General features: G+C 38.5%; 1 protein-coding gene across 1 annotated transcript; it reads right to left on the bottom strand.

The window, feature by feature from the left end:
* Positions 1–823: 823 nt before the first annotated feature.
* LOC131813654 (mitochondrial import receptor subunit TOM20 homolog) lies at positions 824–22911 on the bottom strand. Its single transcript, XM_059144014.1, has 2 exons — positions 22777–22911; positions 824–2728 (listed from the first exon to the last, which is right to left on the bottom strand). Exons 1-2 carry the CDS (start codon positions 22909–22911, stop codon positions 2036–2038), a joined length of 828 nt encoding a protein of 275 aa, XP_058999997.1. The 3' UTR covers positions 824–2035.
* Between the last annotated feature and the right edge of the window lie 433 nt (positions 22912–23344).

Below are 23344 nucleotides of genomic sequence, written 5' to 3'. Positions count from 1 at the left end.
TTGAATTCTAAGACTAATTCTTTTTGTTGTTGTTGTATCTGGAGAGTTTCTAGTCATTATTTCTTAAGATATTCCATCTGCTCCTTCCTCTCTCTCCTCTCTCTCTCTCTTTCTCCCACCTTTCCCAGCCACTCCGTCCTTCTCTCTTTTTCCGGGACTCCCATTTTACATGTTGGGGATGGTGGATGGTGTCCCTCAGGTGTCTGAGGCTCTGCTAATTTCTCCTCATTCCTTTTGCTGTTTCCTTCTCATGCTGGATAGTTTCAATTGACCTGTATTCAGTTCATTGTCTTCAAGTTAACTGATTCTTTCTTCTGTAAATAATAAATATATTATTATATTTACATTTGTATTATATAAATAATAAATATATTATTCAGACTAGAGAAGTTTTTCATTTTAGTTATACTTTTCAACATCAGAATTTCTCTTCGACTTCAAATAATAAGGGTGCCTGGCTAGCTCAGTCAGTACAGCATGTGACTCTAGAGTTTGAGCCCCATACTGGGTGTAGACCATTACTTAAAAATAAAATCTTTTATAAATAAAAGGAATAATAATTTATGTCTCTTTATTGTTATTCTCTATTTGATGAGACATCATTTGCATACTTTCCCATAGTTCTTAGACATGATTTCTTTCAGTTCTTTCAACTTATTTATTATAGGTGATTTAAAATCTTTGGCTAATAAATCCAACTTTTGGGTTTCCTCAGGGACAGTTTCTGTTAACTGCTATTTTTCCTGTTTATAGGCTATGCTTTTTTGTTTGATTATAATCTCTTTTTGTTGTTGTTGTAGAAACGGGATATTTATGATATGTGTTTTTTTTTTTTTTTAAGTACCAAGGATCTTTATTCTCAGACCTAATGTTCAACCTGTGACTGCAGATAACATGTCACTATTTCGAGAACACCTTCATTCTTTCCAAGTCTTCAGCCATAAGGTTATACCTTATTCTCATCATAACAAGATAAATGAATGAGATTGAAGGAGGATTAAGGAGATACACTGAAGATAAAAGCAAAGGGGAACAAACATTTTACAAGTTTATCATCCCAGTTACCCTAAAGGTTAAGTTTCAGATTTACAAGAGTAATGACAGAACAGCATGATTTCAGTGAAAACCAACACAAGTTAGATCTTTAAAAAAAAAAAAAGGGGGTGGGGGTGGGAGAATCAGTTCAGAAATACTAAGTCAGGCAAGCATGCAAACTTCAGAGTATAAAAAATGCAAGGCCTGGTTGTCCAAACAAATATATCCCTCAGGAGATGGTGGTGCTTAACGGAAACAAATGAATTAAAAGCTGAAAGGGACACTTCTCTGAATTAGCAGACCAATTCCCTCATTTTTTAAGTGAGGAAAGAGGGTAGACAGTAATTAGTGAGGCTCACATGGCTAGAAAAAGGATGTACATAGATTTAATTCCCGGTGCTATTTACTACATACATCTAAAATACGATAAATATCCAGAACACATTAAGCCCACCGATTAAAATGACAAATACACGGGGAGGAGGTGAATTAATACAGCACAGCAGCACTTCTCACATCCTATTTAAGAGATTAAAAGGAAAAAAATAATCTCTCAAAGATTTTAATGCTCAGTCTTGATAGACTCCATCCAATTCTTTAATGTAGAGCAAATGTACGAGCTTAAAAAGAACGTGCATTCTTCAGCTTTCTCCTATACTTTTTCGGCCTATCTTTCAAAACTAAGCACTGAGTATTTTTAACCTAAGTAATGTGATGTTATATGTACACTTTAATTGCACGTTTTAGGAATAAAATCCATGATATTTTGGTAAATCAGTATATTTATAAAATGGACCGCATAGTGTATCAAAATACACTTTTCACTGGGAAAAATAAATAAAACAGGCGAATGGATCTACACAAAGTAAAAATTAACTTTGGTAGATTTCAGTGTAGGACAGTCCGTAACAAGCCTATTTGCCCTTTTCCCCCCAGAGCTGCTCAGCTTCCAACTTCAGATTTTAAAAATATTTTTAATTGAGATTATGTTGACATGTTCTCATTCCACATCATCTTCAGCCAAGCTCTGAGCACTTACAATTCTCTGACTAATTGTTGGAAGCTTGGTCAGAAGCATCTGGAACACTGGTGGTGGGAGAGTCTGCTGTAACACTTGCAGCAACTGCTGTGGCTGTCCACACACAGCAACTGCATTTGTCAGATGGTCTACACCTTTCTCATATTCGCCTTGGGCTAGCAACTCTTCCCCAAGTTGTATTTCTTCAAGGAAGAATCTCTGAACAGCTTGGGCATCTTTAAGGTCAGGTAACTTGCAAAGTCCGGCTCTCTCCTTGGCAAGCTTTTGTTTCTTTCTTCGTTCTCGAAGCCTGTTCTCGAAGTTGGGGTCACTCGGCCTCTTGCGGCCGAAGCAGATGCAGTACCCGCTGCAGAGAGCCCCGCAGACGCCGGCGGCGCCGGCGCGGTTCCGGCCACCACCTTCCCACGGCCCAGAGGCAGGAGCGAGCGCGGCGGCGGCGGGGCCGGCGAAGAAGCTGTGGGCCGGGAAGCCGCGACCACGCCGCTGCGACCGGCCGCTCGCCGCGGGAGACGCGGAAAGCTGCTCTCTGTGTTTTAAGTGATTGTTCGGTAAAGTCCGTTCTTTGTTGTGTGGGCACTGAAGTCTCTGTTCTGGTGCCTTAGCAGTCAGCCAGTGATTGATGGGAGGTTGAACGAAGAAGTCTCTCAACCTTTGCTGAGGGGCTTGGTATATTTGTCGGGGCGTTCCCTCAGTGCTCCACCGGGCAGTTCACAACCCTGCCTTGGCCTTAGCCTTCACTTTCTGCTTGCACAGAGTCTCAAAGTCAGCCAGAAATGAGAGCTCAGAGCCTTCTCAAGTCTTTCATGGTCATGCACTAAGCTCTTTGCATGTACATGAGCCTCTAGAATCCCAGGAATATGTTGAAGTTTTTCAGGGTTCCATGTGGACATCTTAATTCTTCAATTTTCCCTTTAATTTGTGTTTGTTTGATCAGCCTCTCATCAGCCCCAAGCGTTAAAGTTCCCTCCAACAGCTTCAGTGCTAACTAATTGCCACTGATTTTCTTTCGTAAGCGCTCCAAAGTAACACTGTTTGCACAGAGGCAGCTCTTGAGTCATGAAATAAAATGCCTTGAAAATGGAATCGTTTGGTGAGATGCTAGATAGGCAAATATTGACAGTTCTTTAGGTATGGACATTTCAGGGAATTCTAAACCTACCCTAATCCTATATGTATTGATAGGCTGCGAGTTTAGCCAGCTACCAGAGTGGTGAGGCTCTTTGTTTTCATTGCTACTCCAGAACCTGATAGGGGAATGGGATTAAGAGAAAAATGAGATAACTAACTGAAGTCAATTTGCAGAGTTTGGAAAAAGATGATTTTGACAGTTTTGCCATTGTTGCTATTGCTTTTACTCCACCATTCCAAACATTAAGCTCTACTTTTTAAAAGACAAATACCATATGATTCCACTTATATGTAGAATTTAAACAACAAAATGAATAAACAAACAAAAAGCAGAATCAGACCTATAAATACAGAAAACAAACTGATGGTGGCCAGAAGGGAAGGGCTGGGGGTGGGGCGGGATGACCAAACCGCGAAGGAGCGAGAGAAATACAGGCTTCCGGTTATGGAGTGAGTAAGTCATGGGAATAAAAGGTACAGTGTAGGGAATATAATCAATGATATTGTAATAGCAATGTATGGGGACAGATAGCAGCTATACTTGTGGTATGGAAAGCATAATGTATACAGTTGTTGAATTACTATACTATTTTCACCTGAAACTAATGTAATGTGTATCCACTATAGTGAAATTTAAAAAAATAAAAAGCAATTCAAATAGTAGAAATAGAACAAAAAAGTGTTGTAAATAAGGTTTCTACCCTAAACACCTCGACCCTGGATCCCAAACAGAATATTTTTTTAAAGATTGTGTATTTATTTATTAGAGAGAGACAGCAAGAGAGTTAACACAAGCAGGGGGAACGAGAGAGAGAGAGAGAAGCAGAGAAGCAGGCTTCCTGCTGAGCAGGGAGCCCATTGCAGAGTTTGATCCCAGGCCCCGGTATCATGACCTAAGCCGAAGGCAGATGCTTAACGACTGAGCCACCCAGGTACTCCCAGAATATCAACTAGTGTTAACAGCTACTGTGTGTCTTTCATAAATACATGCCTAGAGAAGCATGTATATAGAGAGACAAAAGATCTGTATTTCCTTTTATACATATAGAAATATACTGTACTCTCTATTATTCACCATTTTTTTTAACTTGGTAATTTACCTTAGATGTTGCTACATAGAGCTATTTCAGTTTGTTGTTGTGGTTGTTTGGTATTGTAAGATGAATAGGGCATTATTTACACATTTTCTAGTAACAGACACTTGGTTTGGTCTACTATTTTGTTATTTCAAACAATGATGGGATGAACACCATGGCATTTACATCTCTTTGACCATGTGTGCTATTACTGAACGATAAGTTCCTAACTAGGAAATGTAAGGTGTGTTTGTTTTCAGATATTGATGGATGTTGGAAAATTGCCTCCAATGATGTTTCATCAGTTTATGCTTCTGTTTGTGGTAAAGGAGAATGCTGTTTCTCCTCATTGCCACATTGGATTATCAAGTATGTTTTGCCAATTTCAAAGATGAAAATTTCTCCTTATTGTTTTACTTCTCTTCTCTTATAATACCTTCTCATATATTTCATATATTCATATGTTTGTGAGTCTTCTTCGCTTCACACACAGCACCTCTTTTCATATCCTTCTCTCATTTTTTTATTGAGTTTTAATTTGTAATGCTCTTTGTGAGTTAGAGTCATTGGACTTTTGGTCTGTTTTACATATTACAAATATTCTTTTCTCTAGCTGATTATTGGTCACACGGTGTGGTTTACAGTACTTTTTTCTTTGTTAATTTTTTTTTTAAGCAGTCGGTCAGATTTCCCAGTCTTCTTCCTACCTGTATGTCTTGCTTAGAAGGGCATTTGTTTCTTCTCAGTTCATAAAAATTCATCTCTTATTTCTTCCAGGAACTTATTGTTCCATTTCGTTATTTATTTGGGTGGCTTATTGTTTGTGAGGGCTAACCAGTTGTCTCTGCATCATTCCTCTCTGATTTAAAACGCCACTCTTGGGGTGCCTGGGTGGCTCAGTGGGTTAAAGCCTCTGCCTTCGGCTCGGGTCATGATCCCAGCATCCTGGGATCGAGCCTCACATCGGGTTCTCTGCTCAGCAGGGAGCCTGCTTCCTCCTCTCTCTCTGCCTGCCTCTCTGCTTACTTGTGGTCTCTGTCTGTCAAGTAAATAAATAAAATCTTTAAAAAAAATAAATAAAACGCCACTCTTCTTAGGTACTAAATTCCTTTATGTAGAGAGAATATTTATGGACTCTCTATTCTTTTCCATTGATTTCTTTGCCAACATTTTAATGGGTATTTTTCCATATGACCTTTAGAATCAGCTTGTCTATTTCTATTTCTCTGTTGAGGAAAAATTTACGTTGTTACTTTTGTTAAAATTACATTAAAACGGGTGCCTGGGTGGCTCAGTGGTTTAAAGCCTCTGCCTTTGGCTCAGGTCATGATCCCAGGGTCCTGGGATCAAGCTGAGCATCTGGCTCTCTGCTCAGCGGGGAGCCTGCTTCCCTTCGTCTCTCTCTGCCTTCTTCTCTGCCTAATTGTGATCTCTGTCAAATAAATAAATAAATAAATCTTTAAAAAAAATGACATTAAAACAGGAATCTCAGATTTTTGCACCTATCAGTCAGAATCTTGCGGAAAGCTTGCTAAAACATAGTTTGTGGGGCCTCACCTTCAGAGTTTCTAATTCACTGAATCTGAGTTGAGGCTTGGAATTTGTGTATCCTAAAATTCAAAGGGTGATGTTGATGCTGCTGGTCTGGGACAACTCTACTTCCGTGAAGTAAAAATGTATTCATTTTAAGAGAGTTGTTATCCTTCCAATATTCATTCTAACAGCAAGGTATGTTATTCCATTTATGTTCTATTTTCTTAGTAGAGTTTCAGTGTTTTCTTTATATTGATACAACTTATTGTTTTAAATTTATTCCTCTGCAGTTTCTTTTTTGTTGCATTGTAATAAAGGTTAGTTTAGGGGCACCTGGGTGGCTCAGTGGGTTAAAGCCTCTGCCTTTGGCTCAGGTCATGATCCCAGGGTCCTGGGATCAAGCTGGGCATCTGGCTCTCTGCTCAGCGGGGAGCCTGCTTCACTTCTTCTCTTCTCTGCCTGCCTCTCTGCCTACTTGTGATGTCTGTCAAATAAATAAATAAAATCTTAAAAAAAAAGAGTACTAGAAACATAAAGTTAAAAAAAATAAAGGTTAGTATATAATTATTATTTAATAATTATTTAGCAATTTTTGAATTATTATTTTAAATATTTATGGTTAGCAAGTCTTCCCTGTTCAACTTATTACAATGGAAGTGGGAATAATATTAGGTTACTTTCTGAGAATTTGGAGGACATATTAGGGAAAGAGAGGAAGGTGAGCTTTTTTTTTTTTAAAGATTTTATTTATTTATTTGCAGACAGAAATCACCAATAGGCAGAGAGGCAAGCAAAGAGAGAGGGGGAAGTAGGCTCCCCGCTGAGCAGAGAGCCCAATGCGGGGCTCGATCCCAGGACCCTGAGATCATGACCTGAGCTGAAGGCAGAGGCTTTAACCCACTGAGCCACCCAGGCGCCCCAAGGAAGGTGAGCTTTGATAAGAAAATGTTAATAAAACTTTTTCCACTCGTGGCTTAAAAAATGTTTCCTTCATGTGATTCTAGGGCTGGAAAAATTAGTTGGAATAATTAGTTTTTCTAAAGTATAGAAAAAGCTCTGAAAACCCGCAGGCTTCACTAACATGTATGAGGAATCACTAATATCAAAGATGGGTTACATTCAGATAGCTTGAATTTTGGTCATATATGTAAATTAGAGTCCATGGACATTGCTAGGAAGGGTGAAAGTGTAACTTGCAAGGGCAAGGGGTGAAGGGATGAATGAAGACTAACGAACAGATCCTTTAACTTTTATAGAAAGTAAGCACCTTTCCGGACCATAGCATATGCCCCTGTTTTATTGCTTAGACTGAGGATATCTGATGACTACTTTTAAGATCTGCAAGATAAATTTTAAAAATTCAGCCTAAATATTTCTGCAAATAGTATAATCCAAATCGTATTTCCCAATCAGCCTAGTATCTTTTTCCCTCTCCTTCTATTGGTTAAAAGAAAAATAAAAAGAAATGGAGAACACATGTTCTCCATCCTGTTCTCCAATAGTAGGAACATACTATGCTATAGGTGAGAATTTTCTTATTTACTGTGGTATTCAGAATACGAGTTCCCCAAAGGTGCCTATGTTCTGATCTGCAGAACCTGTGAGTATGTTACCTTACACAGCCTAAGGCGAATTAAGGTTACAGATAGGGTCAAAGTTGCTAATCAGCTAACCTTAAGAGGGAGAGTATTCTAGATTATACAGGTGGGCCCAGTGTAATTACAGGGGTTCTTTAAGATTTTATTTATTTATTTGACAGACAGAAATCACAAGTAGGCAGAGAGGCAGATAGAGAGAGAGGGAAGCAGGCTCCCTACTGAGCAGAGAGCCCGATGCGGGCCTCGATCCCAGGACCCTGAGATCATGACCTGAGCCAAAGGCAGAGGCTTTAAACCACTGAGCCACCAGGTGCCCAATTACAGGGGTTCTTAAAAGAGCAAGAGGAGTGCAGGAAAGAAGGTGAAATATATTTCATGTGATAAAGACTCTTTTTGCTCTTGTGGCTTTAAAAATGGAGGAAAGGAACCATAAGCCAAGGAAGATGTGCCGTCTCAAGAATCTGGAAAAGGAAGGTTCCCCCAAAGAGCCCATAGAAAGGAATGCAGCTGTCCCCAGCCTTAACTCAGTGAGACCTATACAAGGTTACTTGACCCTATACAACAACAAGGTAATAAAAAGCATTGTTTTAACCTATAAATTTATGGTAATTTGGTAACAAATAGGAAATTAATGCAATTATTAAACTATTATGACAGAGTACTCACGAATACTGATGCTTCCTTTTTTTTTTTTTTTCTTAAATTGTTAGCATTTGTCCAAATATCTAAAAGGTTAACTTTTTTTCCCCCAATTAACAGCAAATTTTTGGAAGTTGAATATCTCAGAGTTCATTTAGGGCAATACTTATCCGGAAATCTGGTCTATCTGCAAAGTGACTAAGGACCTCATTGGCATATCACCCTGGAAAACAGCTGAGTCAGAATTAAGATTAAGAGCTTTGGAGTTGGAGGCTCAGAGACCTAAAACCTCTGCTAGGACTGAATATGTGACATTGGGTAAGTTATTTACTCTCTCCTCTTTTTCCTTATACTAGAACTTAAATCATAAGGTTATGGTGAGGATTACCTGAGAGGATATATGTATAGCACTTAGCATGATTCTAGCCCATAGGCAAAAAAAAAATCATAAAATGAAGACACAGATTCTCAAAAAAAAAAAAAAAATCATAGTGCCTTTCATCATAAAAGCAAAAAAATCTAAACGACTCAACTGTTCCCAAAGGCATAAATACAGCAATTGACATTCATAATGGCATTCATAAATGATCAAGTATAAGGTTTTTTAACAATTCTTTTAAAGATCTTTAAAATATGTGACTGTTGGTATTTAAAGTGGCAAGATCTTTGTACCTCAAAAATTTATGCATGTGGAATTTACACCAAGAGTGTCATATGAACAAAACATTTTATAAGGTATATTTTTACTAGGACTCAAACCTTAGCTCCTCCACTTTTTGTTCATCTGTAACATATGAGACACTTCATCTTACTTAGCCTAAGTTTTCTTCTATAAAATTTGGATAATAGGAGAGGTACTTGGTAATGTGGTTGGGAAGATTAGCGATAGTACATTTGAATCACCCCCTTGAATATACCTATAAGTGATTGTTCCATAAGTGGTGGTTATTCGTCATTGTTACTTTGTGATCCTCTAAAACTGCATTGACTAAAGTCAGTAGTAACCTAATTATGAATACTCTGGGTCTTTCTCTTCCTTTATTATAGTTTGTCTTACACTGGATACTACTGAACCTCTTCAAATTCTCTCCTTTCTCCTTTTCTGGCATTGTTCTTAGCCTTTTTTTTCCCCCCCAGGTTATTTATTTATTTATTTATTTGACAGACAGAGATCACAACTAGGCAGAGAGGCAGGCAGGGAGAGAGGAAGGAAATCAGGCTCTCCGCTGAGCAGAGAGCCCAATGCGGGGCTCCATCCCAGGACCCTGGGATCATGACCTGAGCCGAAGGCAGAGGCTTTAACCCACTGGGATCATGACCTCAGCCGAAGGCAGAGGCTTTAACCCACTGAGTCACCCAGGCTCCCCTTTTGCTTATTCTTCTTCCTTTGCCCAAACCTTAAATATTGTTGTTTCCCAATTTCTATAGCTTTTTAAATTTTTCTTTTTCCCGTGCACATTGTTTGTGAGTATGATAATGCTTCTTATACTAGCTGAAACCTTTTCCCGGAGCACCAGTTGTATTGCTCAGAGACCTCTTTCTTTTTTAAAGTGAGAGAAAGGAATGCATTTTCTTTTCGAGTTTGCTTCATTTATAGCCTTAAGTATTTATATGGTATGTGGGTATGCATTTGTATTGTGACTTTAACCCAAAAACATTAATTAGGTGGGTCTTTTCCAAATCTTTAATCTCTACTAATCTACTAATGGTTGAAAAATGGTACCTGTAACTGTGATGGGCATGTCTTTGGAATGAGTTAAACACATTTGCAAGTTTCTGAACCATTTACTTGTTTTTCTGGGCACTACTTTATATCCTTTGTTCCTTTGCTTCTTTCTTTCCTCCATCCTTCCTTCCTCCTCCCGTCGTCCGTCCGCCCCTCCCTTCCCCCCTTTCTTTCTTCTTTTAAATTTCAAGTTAGGTAACATAGAGTGTGGCTCTGCTTTCAAGAACAGAATCCAGTTATTCATCAGCTGCATACAACACCGAGTTCACATTCAAACCAGTGTCCTCCATAATGTCCATCACCCATCGAGCCCATTTTCCCACCCACCTCCCCTTCAGCAACTGTCAGCTTCTTGTCTACATTAAAGAGTCTCTTGTGGTTTGCCTCCCTCTCTGTTTTTTATCTTATTTTATTTTTCCTTCCCTTCCTCTTTGTTTATCTGTTTTTCTGAAATTGCACATATGAGTGAAATCACAGAGTATTGGTCCTTCTCTGACTGACTTATTTCACATAATGCCCTCTAGTCCCATCCATATCATTGCAAGTGGCAAGATTTCATTCATTCTGATACCAAGTAGTATTCCATTGTACATATACCACATCTTCTTTATCCATTCATCTGTTAATGGACATCTGGGCTCTTTCCATAATTTGGCTATTATTGATAGTACTGCTATAAACGTGGGGTGCATGTGCCCCTTCAAATCAGAATTTTTGTATCCTTTGGATAAATAACTAATAATACAATTGCTGGGTCATAGGGTAGCTCGCATTTTAACTTTCTGAGGAAAATCCATACTGTTTTCCAGAGTGGATCACCAATTTGCCTTTTAACTAACAGTACAAGAAGGTTCCCCTTTCTCTGCACCCTCACAAACACCTGTTGTTTCTGAGTTGGTAATTTTAACCATTCTGACAGGTGTGAAGTAGTATCTCATTTTGGTTTTGATTTGTATTTCCCTGATGATGCAAGATGTTGAGCCTCTTTTCATGTGTCTGTTAGCCATCTGAAAGTCTTTTTTGGACAAGGTTCTATTCAAGTCTTCTGCCCATTTCTTAACTGGATTATTTGTTTTTTGGGGTGTTGAGTTTGATAAGTTCTTTATAGATTTTGGATACTAGCCCATTATCTGATATGTCATTTGCAAAAACCTTCTCCCATTCCATCGGTTGCCTTTTGGTTTTGTTGATTGTTTCCTTCAGTGTGCAAAAGCTTTTTGTCTTGATGAGGTCCTGATAGTCCATCTTTGTTTTTGTTTCCCTTGCCTCCGGTGATATGTCTAGTAAGAAATTTCTATGGCCGAGGTCAAAGAGGTTGCTGCCTGTGTTCTTCTCTAGAATATTGATGGTTTCCTGTGTCACAGTTAGGTCTTTCATCCACTTTTAATTTATTTTTGTGTGTGGTGTAAGAAAGTAGTCTGGTGCCATTCTTCTGCCTGTCACTGTCCAGTTTTTTCCAACACCATTTTTTAAAGACAGTGTCTTTTTCCCATTGGATATTTTTTCCTGCTTTGTTGAAGATTAGTTGACCTTACACTTGTGGGTCCATTTCTGGTTTCTCTTTTCTGTTCCTTTGATCTATATGTCTGTTCTGTGCCAATACCATACTGTCTTAATGACTGCAGATTCGTAATAGAGCTTAAAGTCCGGAATTGTGATGCCTCCAGCGTTTCTTTTTCTTTTTTTTTTTTTTTCTACATCACTTTAGTTATTTAGAGTTTTGTCTGGTTCCATACAAATTTTATAGTTGTTCGTTCTAGCTCTGTGAAAAATGCTGGTGTTATTTTTGATAGGGATTGCATTGAATATGTAGATTGCTTTGGGTGGAATAGACCATTTAACAATAGTATTTTTTTTCTTGCAATCCATGACATGGAATGTTTTTCCATTCCTTTGTGCCTTCTTCAGTTTCTTTTATATGTGTTCTCTAGCTTTCACGGTACAGAACTTTTATTTCTCTGGTTAGGTTTATTTCTAGGTATCTTATTGTCTTTGATGTAATTGTAAATGGGATTGATTCCTTGATCTCTCTTTCTGCTGTTTTATTATAATTGGTGTATAGAAATGCAGCAGATTTCTGAATGTCCATTTTGTATCCTGTGACTTTGCTGAATTCACATATCAGTTCTAGCAATTTGTTGGTGGAATCTTTCTACATAAAGGTTTTCTACATAAAGTATCATGTTGTCTGAGAAGAGTGAAAGTTTGACTTCTTCTGTGCTAATTTGGATGTTTTTTATTTCTTCTTGTTGTCTGATTGCTGAGGCTAGGATTTTCAGGACTGTGTTGAACAATAACAGTAAGAGTGGACATCCCTATCATGTTCCTGACCTTAGGGGTAAAGCTCTCAGTTTTCCCCATTGAAGATCATATTAGCTCTTAGTCTTTTGTATACAGCCTTTATGATGTTGAGGTATGTTCTTCTATCCCTACATTCTTGAGGGTTTTTTTCGAGGACGATGCTGTACTTTTTTCAAATGCTTTTCTGCGTCTGTTGAGAGGATCATATGATTCTTATCCTTTTATTAATGTGGTGTATCGTGTTGATTGACCTGCGGAAATTGAACCACCCCTGTAGCCCAGGAATAAATTGCACTTGATCTTGGTGAATAATCCTTTTAATTTACTGTTGAAATTGATTGGCTAGAATCATGTTGAGAATTTTTGCACATGATCATTGGCCATATTGGTCTGTAATTCTTTTTAATGAGGTGTTTGTCTGGTTTTGCAATCAAGGTGATGCTGGCCTCATAGAATGAGTTTGGAAGTTTTCCTTCCTTTTCTACTTTTTTAAACAGCTTCAGAGGAATAGGTATTAATTCTTCTTTAAATGTTTGGTAGAATTCCACTGGGAAGTCATCCAGCCCTGGACCTTGTGTTTTGGGTTATTTTTGATGATTGATTTAATTTCTTTGCTGGTTATGGGTCTGTTCAGATTTTCTATTCCTTCCTATTTCAGTTTTGGTAGTTTATATATTTCCATATATTTGGTAGTTTATATATTTTGGCATATAATTGCTTATAAGATTCTCCTGTAATTATTTGAATTTCTTCATTGCTGGTTATGGGCTCTCCTGTTTCATTTGTGATTTTATTTATTAGTGTCCTTTCTCTTTTCTTTTTGGTAAGTCTGGCCTAGGGATTTAACAATTGTGTTAATTCTTTCAAAGAACCAGGTCCTACTTTCATTGATGTGTCCTAATTTTTTTTTTTACTTGTATATCATTTATTTCTGCTCTAATCATAGTTATATCCCTTCTTCTGCTGATTCTGGGCTTAATTTGATGTTCTTTTTCCTGCTTCTTTAGGTGTAAGTTAAGGTTGTGTATTTGAGACTTTTCTTCTTGAGAAAGGCTTATATTGCGATAAAATTCCTTATAAATGCATTTGCTGCAGTTTTGGACTGTTGTGTTTTCATTTTCTTTTGCTTCCAATTTTTTTTAATTTCTTTAATTTCCTGCTTAACCCATTCATTCTTTAGTAGGATGTTCTTTTACCTCCATGCATTTGTGGTCCTTCTAAATTTTTTCTTGTGGTTGACTTCAAGTTTCCTAGCACTGTGGTCTGAAAATATGTATGGTATGATCTCAGTCTTCCTGTGCTTGTTGAGGCCTGATTTGTGATCCAGTATGTGATCTCTTCTGGAGAATGTTCCATGTGCACTCAAAAAGAATATGTATTCTGCTGCTTCAGGATGGAATGCTCTGAATATGTCCCTTAAGTCCATCTGGTCCTGTGTGCCATTCAGTCATTATTTCCTTGTTGATCTCCTTAAGATGATCTGTCCATTGGAGTGAGTGAGGTGTCAAAGGCCCCTCCTACTATCATATTATTATCAATGAGTTCCTTTAAGATTGTTACTAATTGATTTATATATTTGGCTGCTCCCAAGTTGGAGGTATAAATATTTGTAACTGTTAGAGCTTGTTGGATAGACCCCTTTATTATAATACAGTACTCTTCTTCATCTCTTACTACAGTCTTTGGTTTAAAATATAGTTTTTCTGATGTAAGTATGGCTATTCCAGCTTTGTTATGATGTCCACTAGCATGATTCATTAGCACGGTGTCCATTAGCCTGGTCCTCCACCCCTCACTTTCAGTCTGGAGGTGTCAGTTGGTCTAAAATGAGTCTCTTGTAAGCAGCATCTTGGTGGGTTTTTTTTTTTTTTCTTTTTTAATCCATTCTGAAGCCGTGTGTATTTTGATTAGAGCATTGAGCCTATTTACATTCAGAGTAATTATTGATAGATAGGAATTTAGTGCCATTGTATTACTTGTAAAATCACTGTTCCTGTAGATTGTCTGTGTTCCTTTTAAAAATGGTTTAAAAAGTTCCTGTCACTTTTGGTATCTATTTCCTGCTCTAAGAATCCCTTTTAGTATTACTTGCAGAGCTGGTTTAGTGTTCATGAACTCCTTTAGTTTTTGCTTATCTTGGAAACTCTTTATCTTTCCCTCCATTCTTAATGACAGCTTTGCTGCTTGGCTGTGTTATTTTTCCCAGTCAGCGTGTTGAATATATCATGCTGCTTATTTCTGGCCTGCTACGTTTTTGGGGACAGGTCTGCAGCTAACCTTATGTGTCCACCCTTGTAGGTTAAGGACCTTTTGCCCCTGGCTACTTTCAGAATTCTCACTTTATCTTTTTTGTTTTGTGAGTTTCACTCTAATATATCTTGGTGTTGACCTGTTCTGTTTGGGTTTTGAGGGGAGTTCTCTGTGACTCTTGGACATAAATGCCTGTTTCCTTCCCCCGATTAGGGAAATTGTCAGCTATAATTTGTTCAAATAAACTTTCTGCCCTATTTTCACACTTTTATTCTTCTGAGACTCCTGGGATACAGATAATATTGCACATTGTTGAATCACTAAATTCCCTAAGTTTGTATTCATGATGTTTTCTTTCCCTCTTCTTTTCAGCTTCGTTATTTTCCATAATTTTCACTATCACCTATTTGGTTCTCTGCCTCTTCCATCCTCATTGTGATTACATCCAGTTGGTTCTGCATCTCAGCTATAGCATTTTTATTTCAGCATGACTAGTTTTATCTCTGCAGTGAGGATTTCTCTGGTCTCTTCTATGCTGCTTTGAAGCCCAGGTAGTATTCTTATGACTGTCATTCTAAATTCTTGTTCAGATATATTGATTACATCTGTTTTGAGAAATCCCTGGCTGTGATTTCTTCTGCTATTTCTTTTAGGGAGAATCCCTCTGTCTTGTCATTATGTCTAGGTTTCTGTCTTTTGCATGTCATGAAAGAATGTTAGGTTTCCTGCTCCTGAGAGGAATACTATATTAAGAAGGGGTCACACACTGTCCAGGGTCTTGCACTTCAGGAAGTGTTTCTGTTGTATGCTGTGTGCACTCTGATGTAGTGTTTTGGCTGCCCTTTTCCATAGGTCAGTTTGCTCAGACTTCCTCCTTGCTTGCAGTGGGAGGTGGTTGAACCTTTCACTAGGTGTGCTTTGATTTGTTTGTTGAGATAAGCCTAATTTAAAAAATAAAAATTAAAAAAAAAAGGGGCTGATCTAAGAAAAGAGAAAAGGAAAAGGAAGAAAAAACGGACAGACAAACAACTATAACCCTGATTCCAAATAATGAGAAAGAAGGAAGGAAAAGGGGGGGAATCAACAACAACAAAAAAAGGCTGATCCTACAAAGGAAAAAAAGAAACAAACCAACAAATAAACACAAAACTATAAGCCTAATGCCAAAGGAAGAAGAAAATAAAGAATAAAGAAATAAAAGAATTCTTAAGAAAAGAAAACCTGGTCCTATTTCCACCAGGACTGAAGCTGATGCTTTACAGCACTCTGTGATTAGTAGACCTGGTACATGTGGGGCAGCGTATGTTGTTCTGAGGGAGAGGCCCCCTGTGCTGGTTCACAGTCAGACCTGCCTTAGGAAACTTGCCCCTGTTGGGTGCACAAGGGCAGGGTTTGGTGTAAGGGACTCCAGCCTCCCCTGGAGGTTCTGTTTCTCTCTTAAGTCCAACCATGGTGGTGGGGGGAAGGGAATGTGTGGAAGATCCTATCACCCCACCATCTCAACCTGGGGGAAAACTCACAGCTGCTACTGTTTAGGAGGCCCTGATAAAAAAGTGAACAACTTCTTCTCCTGTGTTCCAGGCTTTCATCATATCACTGCACCTCAACTTCCCTGTGCCTGGCCATCTGCACACGCTATGCCACAGTTATGTGTTTTATCTTTGTCCCATGGCTGGTATTGAAAACTCCAAATCTTAAAGGACCCAGCAAGGTGTGGGCCTGCTTCTCTCCCTAGGAGGAGAGGCTTGCAGCTTGCCCAGCACCATTCTGTCCCATAAAGGCAGTCACACAGAGTGGAGTCTGTTGGGCCCCACAGTGGAAAGCTGTGACCAGCATATCTGCCCTCTACACATGCTTCTGTCCCCTGCTGCTAAACAGCCACTCAGTGGCTCCTAGGGGGCCTTTTGTCCACAGAAAAGCAAAATCCCTCTTCCACATGTACTCCAGGAGGGGGAGTGATTTCTCTCAGTGCCATTCAGGGGATCCCCTCACCCCAGCATATTGCAGGAACCCTATATGCTGTTCTTTCTCCTGCCCTCTCCCTCTCTCCCTGGCTTCACTCTACACAAATGGCTCCCTCCCTTTCCCAGCACCACAGCTTTTCTCTCCCCTAGTTCATAGCTCCAAACCTCACATCTGCCACTTTCCCTCCAGTTACGCAGATTATTTTCTTAATCCTCAAATCTATTTCCTAGTTGTTCAAAATGATTTGATGTTGAGCTCCTCTGTTTGAGGGATAAAGCAAACCCAGGGTCCCCCTGCTACTCTTCCAATTTTGTCTTTCTTCTCAGTGACCTCTTCTAATTGAGCATATTTAAAAGTGCACATAATCATTTTCTGCATACTTTTTCCCCACTCTGTACCGATGCTGATGCTACTGTTAATTCACTTGTTCAATCACTAATTAAACATATATTGAATGCCTACTATGTCCTAGGCCCTGAGGGTACAGTAGTGAAGTAAACAAATTAACAACTATTTACCCCTCAGGGAACACATCTGTAGTGGAAAAGACAAAGCAAATGAATCTGTTGTGTGTCTGATATAAATTCTGTGGGGAAAAATAGAGGAGGAAAGAGGACTAAGGAGAGCCAAGATGTGGATAGGGTTATGATTCTAAGTGGGATGCTCAGGGAAGCCATCACTATACAGTTACCATTTGAGCAAAGATCTGAGGAGGTGAGGGAGCAAGCCATGGGGACATTTGGGGAATATTTTTCCAGGATGAAGGAACAGCAGTCGCCCATTGTGAAGCAAGAGTAAGTCTCGCATTTTGGGAAAACTGAGGTAGGAGCAATAGGAGAGAGGTCAGAGAGAGAGAGTTTATAGGCAACCATGGTTGTGTTGTCCTACCTATTTTCTTAAAAATTGGTAACTATCCTTCACTACTTAATCTTTTTCCTTTTTTTCTTTCCTCTTTAACTCTGGCAAGTCACCAAGTTTTAGTGATCCTAACCCCCTTCAGTTCAGACCTTTATCATTGGTCACCCAATTGATCTACTGCTAGCTGCACACTTGATATTCAGCATCCATTCAAGAGCTTATTTTCAAACACTGTCTGCATTGCAGGGCTGCACTAGGTATTGTAGATACACAGGCCATCAAGCTTGCCCTTAGAAAATTCACAGTATCTGGAGAGAAAATCAACAGGCAGTTGGTCACGTGACAGTGAAGTAAGTGCTTTGAGAAGGGAAGTACAAGCAGACTAAGTACCACATGGTAGATGGGTAGCTCCAATTTTTGAGGGTTAGTGCAAGCTTTCCAACAGAAATTATCTTCCTGTTAAGCTCTAAAAGATAAGTTGAAGAGTTAGACCCTCAAAATGAAAAGAAAGAATTTCCAAGCAAAGGGACCACTTGTACAAAAGCCCAGAAAAGAGAACCGAATGTGGTTTAGTGTTACCAGATAGAGGACAGAAGAGGATGACTCAAAATCAAGCTGGAGAAATACAAAGGAGCCAGATCATGTATGATCTCTAGAGGCCCTTTTAGGGTGTTTGGTTAATCCATCTGTTACCAACATCATCAGTTTCAAACTTGAATATAATACATACTTTATCTCCGAGAACTGAAACCCACCAATGATTCCTTACTGGCTTTCTGCTGAATTCAAACTGTAACAGGCACACGTGAGGTTCTTTAATCTGCCTTTGCCTCTTCAGCCTCAGGTCCCACAGGCCCCACTCTTACTTTATACACCAGCAGTGCGGGACAGCCTAAAATTACATGCCAGGAGGGAGAAGTCTCCAGGACCTACCAAATGCTTGGAATGCTCTTTGGCCCTTCCCAATCTTGTGAATTCATGTTTATCTTTCAAAAATAATCTCAGAGGTCATCGCTTTTTTTTTTTTTTAATATTTATTTATTTGAGTCAGAGTGAGTGAGCCTGAGCAGAGGGGCAGAAGGAGAGGGAAAGAAAAACTCAAGCAGACTCTTCACTTAGTGCAGAGTCTGACACAGGACTCCATCCGTCAACCCCAAGACCATGAGCTGACCTGCAAACAGGAGGTGGGTATTCAACTGACTGTGCCATCCAGGTGCCCCTCAGAAGTCATCTTCTATAAGAATCTTCCCCAGAAAATTCAAACGAAGTTAATCCTTTACTCTTCCATGCTACCACCCCACTTCTGTGTGATCTTTTCATTGCAATCACCTTCATCTGTAACAGGGTGTTTATATATTAAACTTCTCCACTGGTTTGAGCTCTTTGAGGGTCTCTGGGTTTGGTTTTGTCCGTGTATCCTTAGCCTGACAGTTAGCCACACTTAATAAGGCTCGGTTAATTTACACTAAAGAACAATGAGAATTATCTATAGGAAAGAATGAACACTAATTTATAGCTCATTTAAGTCACACAATTGTGATAGAGCTCAGCACATCTTAGCAAAGGAATCACAGACTTTTTTTTAATTCTTAAATTCAGTTCAGTTAGCATATACTGTATTACTAATTTTAGGAGTAGGATTTAGTGACTCATCAGTTGCATATAGCACCCAGTGCTCATTATATCAGGTTATGTCCTTAATGCCAATCACCCAATTACCCCTTCCCCCCACCAACCTCCCATCCAGCAACCTTCAGTTTCTTTTCTAGAGTTCAGCCTTTCTTATGGTCTGCCTCCTTCTCCATTTTCATTTTGTTTTATTTTTCCTTCCCTTCCCTTATGTTAATCTGTTTTGTTTCTTAGATTGCACATATGAGTGAAATCATATAGTATTTGTCTTTCTCTGACTTACTTCACTTAGGATAATACACTGTAGTTCCATCCATTGCAAAAGGCAAGATTTCATTCTTTTTGATGGGTGAGTGATATTCCATATAACACATGCACACACACATAACAAATCTTTATCCATTCATCTGTTGATAGACATCTGGGCTCTTTCCATATTTTGGCTATTGTAGGTATGGCTGCTACAAACACTGGGGTGCAGGTGCTCCTTCAAACCACCATGTTTGTATCCTTTGGTTAGATACCTAGTAGTGCAATTTCTGGGTCATAGGGTAACTCTCTTTTTAAATTTTTGAGGAACCTGGGCGCCTGGGTGGCTCAGTGGGTTAAGCCGCTGCCTTCGGCTCAGGTCATGATCTCAGGGTCCCGCATCGGGCTCTCTGCTCAGCAGGGAGCCTGCTTCCTTCTCTCTCTCTCTCTCTGCCTGCCTCTCAGTGTACTTGTGATTTCTCTCTGTCAAATAAACAAATAAAATCTTAAAAAAAAATAAATTTTTGAGGAACCTCTATACTGTTTTCCGGAGTAGCTCTACCAGTTTGCATTCCCACCAGCACTGTAAGAAGGTTCCCTTTTCTCTGCATCCTCACCAACATTTGTTGTTTCCTAAGTTGTTTATTTTAGCTATTCTGTCTGGTGTGAGGTGGTATCTTGTGGTGGTCTTGATTTGTATTTCCCCGTTGGTGAGAAATGAGCATTTTTTCATGTGTCTGTTGGCCATTTGTATGTCTTCTTTGGAGAAACATTCATGTCTTCTGCCCATTTCTTGACTGGAATTTTTGTTTGTTGGGTTTGAGTTTGGTAGGTTCTTTATAGATTTTGGATACTAGCCCTTTATTTGATATGTCATTTGCAAATACCTTCTTCCATTCCATAGATTGCCTTTTAGTTTTGTTGACTATATCCTTTGCCATGCAAAAGCTTTTTATCTTGATGAAGTCCCAGTAGTTCATTTTTGCTTTTGTTTCTCTTGCCTTTGGAGATGTGTCAATCATCCAGAGTTTTGTCTTCTCTTAGTCTCTCAGTTCTCTCATCTGCTAAATGAGGATGAAAATACCTATACCCTAAGATTTCAGTGGTGATGAGATTTGGAACATATATGACATAAACTAGAGACTTAGTTAGATGTTCATGATCCGGTGAGATTTTTATGAGTTGGACAAAATGTTATTTTATGCCTTTCGGACCTGTAATCACTGTGATCACATTATTATAGATTGTCCCATTCAACATTAATAGGAGTCTAGGTATTATGGATTCTGAGCATCTGACTTATGAAGACATAACTAATGCTGTCTTTGTACTGTGCTCATGCTGTGTTCCTCTGGAGAGGAGGGCTTATTCCTTGAGCCTCCATGTTGCCTTTTTGCCAGTGGCCATTATCCATGACAAAAGGAAGACAGTTTCCCAGCCTCCAAACAAGGAACCTAGAAAATATTTTCTTATAAAAACTGTGCTATGAATTCGATTAATTCGTTATTAAGGTTTCCCCCCAAAGCTATTTTATTTTTAACATAAACAGTTGTGCATTTTTAAACATACAAATGTATTCACCATATTTTTATTGAAAATTGGTCTTTTTATTAAGGGGATCCAGACTAGTTTATCATCCTCCACATGTTGGTCTTTATTCTGAGCTAGCATTTCGAAGACTGAAACTTCCGTCGGTCAGTTCCATGTCCACACCAAAAGATTCTGTACCCAGAGGACTTGTAATGATGTAGTATTACATTGTTGCTTAAAAACTTTGTATGGATTGATGAAGACCTTTTCTCATATTATTTATATGTAGTTTTGGGGAAAGATGAAAAACAATAAAAACTGTAGAAGGGTAAAGGACTTTCAATTAGAGTGCTGGGTAATTTTCAAAAAGATTCATGTTCACTTCCCCTTTTTCATAATTTGCTTGATTTTAGAAGGTATGACTTTTAGAAAATAGGTCTATCTTTGAGATTGATGGTTGCTGTAAATTTTTAAAATTGTAGTAATTCAGATATATTTCATGTTAATGAAATTGGTAAGAATAGTCTAAGGCAGCATTCTTAATATATACTTATATACAAACATCTTTTCTTAACTGTTCTTAGTAAAAAAATGAATTAAAAGTAGAGAGGTACAGATTTGAAATATGTTCATGTTGGGATGTGGTGCAATGCTTATAATATCTCCTACAAATGTGATTTATGTGAAAATGTGTTGTGGAGCTCAAATGAAAAGCTCTGCAAATTGGAAAAGTTAATATTTCAAAACTATTTGTGTTAAGGACATCTGAGAGGAAATGATGAGACCTGGATCCTAGCTTTTTTATCACTGACTATGACCTCTGGCAAGTCAACCTTTTAGCTCTGTTTTCTCTTCTTAAAAATGAAGGCAAGGTCTAGGAGAGTACTAAGTTTCCTTCCAGCTGTAAATTTCTGTTATTGTTACTAAATCTTGATATGAGAAATTAGTCATGCTATACATAAAATTGTTTTACTCAAGAATTATTAACAGCATGAAATTTAATATTATAAATTGGTCTTTTAAAAAATAAAAATTTGAGGTTTTTTTTCCTAAATATTTGTTGTTTTATACACTATATTTCTTTATCAGACTTACTCTTTCTGAGAAAGAAAAGAAAATATTCTTCTTCCTTTTTTTTTTTTTTGAAAATATTCTTCTGAGGTAAATCTCTTACTCTTCAGATTTCCTGCTGCCTCTCCCTCTGCCTACCTCCCACCCACCGCCAGCACCTTTCCCACGCATACACACTGAACGTAATCCTGACAACCGCACAACCCACAGAGTAATAGCAGAGGAACCCTGACAAATTCCAGGCACCACTCTCTGCAGTAGAAATAGACCTATACTTGGCAACTGTGTTGTGAAAATATAATTCAGAGGAAGTAAATACATGCACAATTGTCTCAAATAGTATGATTTATAGCCTTGCACAGTTTAGGGGAGAAATGGCATTTCTTCACTTACACACACACACACACATTTTAAACCTTTTTTCTCTATTCTCTGTAAAAAATAATGAACAAATTAGTTTCACATCTACAAATATTAGTTTTGGATACAGATACATAGTTTACATACACTTAGCTTTTTCACCATGTTTAGCTTTCAGAAGATTATCACTCTTGAATAAACCCACTTTAGTGGGCAGTAAGTGACCAAAAGTGCCCTTAGGCACTTAGCCCATAGGGCTCAAGTCTTAGCCTTCTAGTCTGTTGTAGCAGTCCAGAGACTGCAAGGGCTAATCCAGTTTACAGAGTCAAGATCCAGAAATAATAATCCATCAGACTTGCATTTCATTAACCAAAGGAGTTTTGGAATTATGGTGAAGCCAGGACCTGGACCTGAGCTCTCCTAGTTGCCACCTATCACCTGACCTTGAGAAACATAATTGCTATGGCACACTCCAAAGAAAAGACTTTGAGAGTCAAGTCAGACAAATACTGAGAGGAACCAGAAAAGCTTTAAAGATGAGAAAGAATTAAATCAGAAAAATTCTACTTAGGTTGGAGAAGCATTTCTTGGAGAAAGTGCTTGTGGATTCTCCAAATGACTTTAATCCATAGTTCATTTATTTTATAGCATATACCTTCAAGTTTCAATAGGAATGTACCCATTTACTAGTAAATAGTTTGATTATTTGAGATGATGTTTCACATCTCTTGTTCTGGTGGGTGTTTGTCCTTGCTGTGGTTTGGTACATTATAGGAATCATGAGGATACTTTCATTTTTCCTTTAATTTCTGGTTTATTAATTCTCTCATCAAAAATCTGCACAATCACCACAGATAAAGTCACTGCCAAGTGTTTCTCCTTCTGTTGTTGAATCTCCAGTTCACTTTTTGCCAGCACCAACATTGGCTTTGTAGTCCCCCTGACTTTCTTCATTCTGCTCTTGCATTACTTTCACTGTTTTCGTGAGGTCTTTTTCTTCTCATACATCCTCTGTCTTGCAACTCAATTTTTGGGTTCATTTTTCTTTGCATTATCCAAGTAATCCTAAGTCATACCAAAGTCAGTTGTCTTGGCACCACTGAAATGGGTTTTGAATCCAAATACAAAGATGACGTCTCTTGTGGTCTTATACATTTTGGCTAGTTTTTCCCAAACTTTTGTCTCCTGTTCTGCTGCCTTTCTGGAGTGAAGAACATCAATGACCATTTGTTTCCACTGAGATAGTATGATGGTGTGAACTTCCTGGTCCAGATAGTTATTGTGTCCTTCATGATAGTTAACCAATCTTCAAAAGCCAAGGAGGAAACCAAGATTATTTCTTCAAAGAGTTAAATCA

The sequence above is a fragment of the Mustela lutreola genome, chromosome 13, assembly GCF_030435805.1.
Source record: "Mustela lutreola isolate mMusLut2 chromosome 13, mMusLut2.pri, whole genome shotgun sequence".
NCBI classification, from domain to species: Eukaryota; Metazoa; Chordata; class Mammalia; order Carnivora; family Mustelidae; genus Mustela; species Mustela lutreola.
The sequence above is the reverse complement of the archived record's forward strand: the minus strand, read 5'-3'. Positions and strand labels throughout refer to the sequence as shown.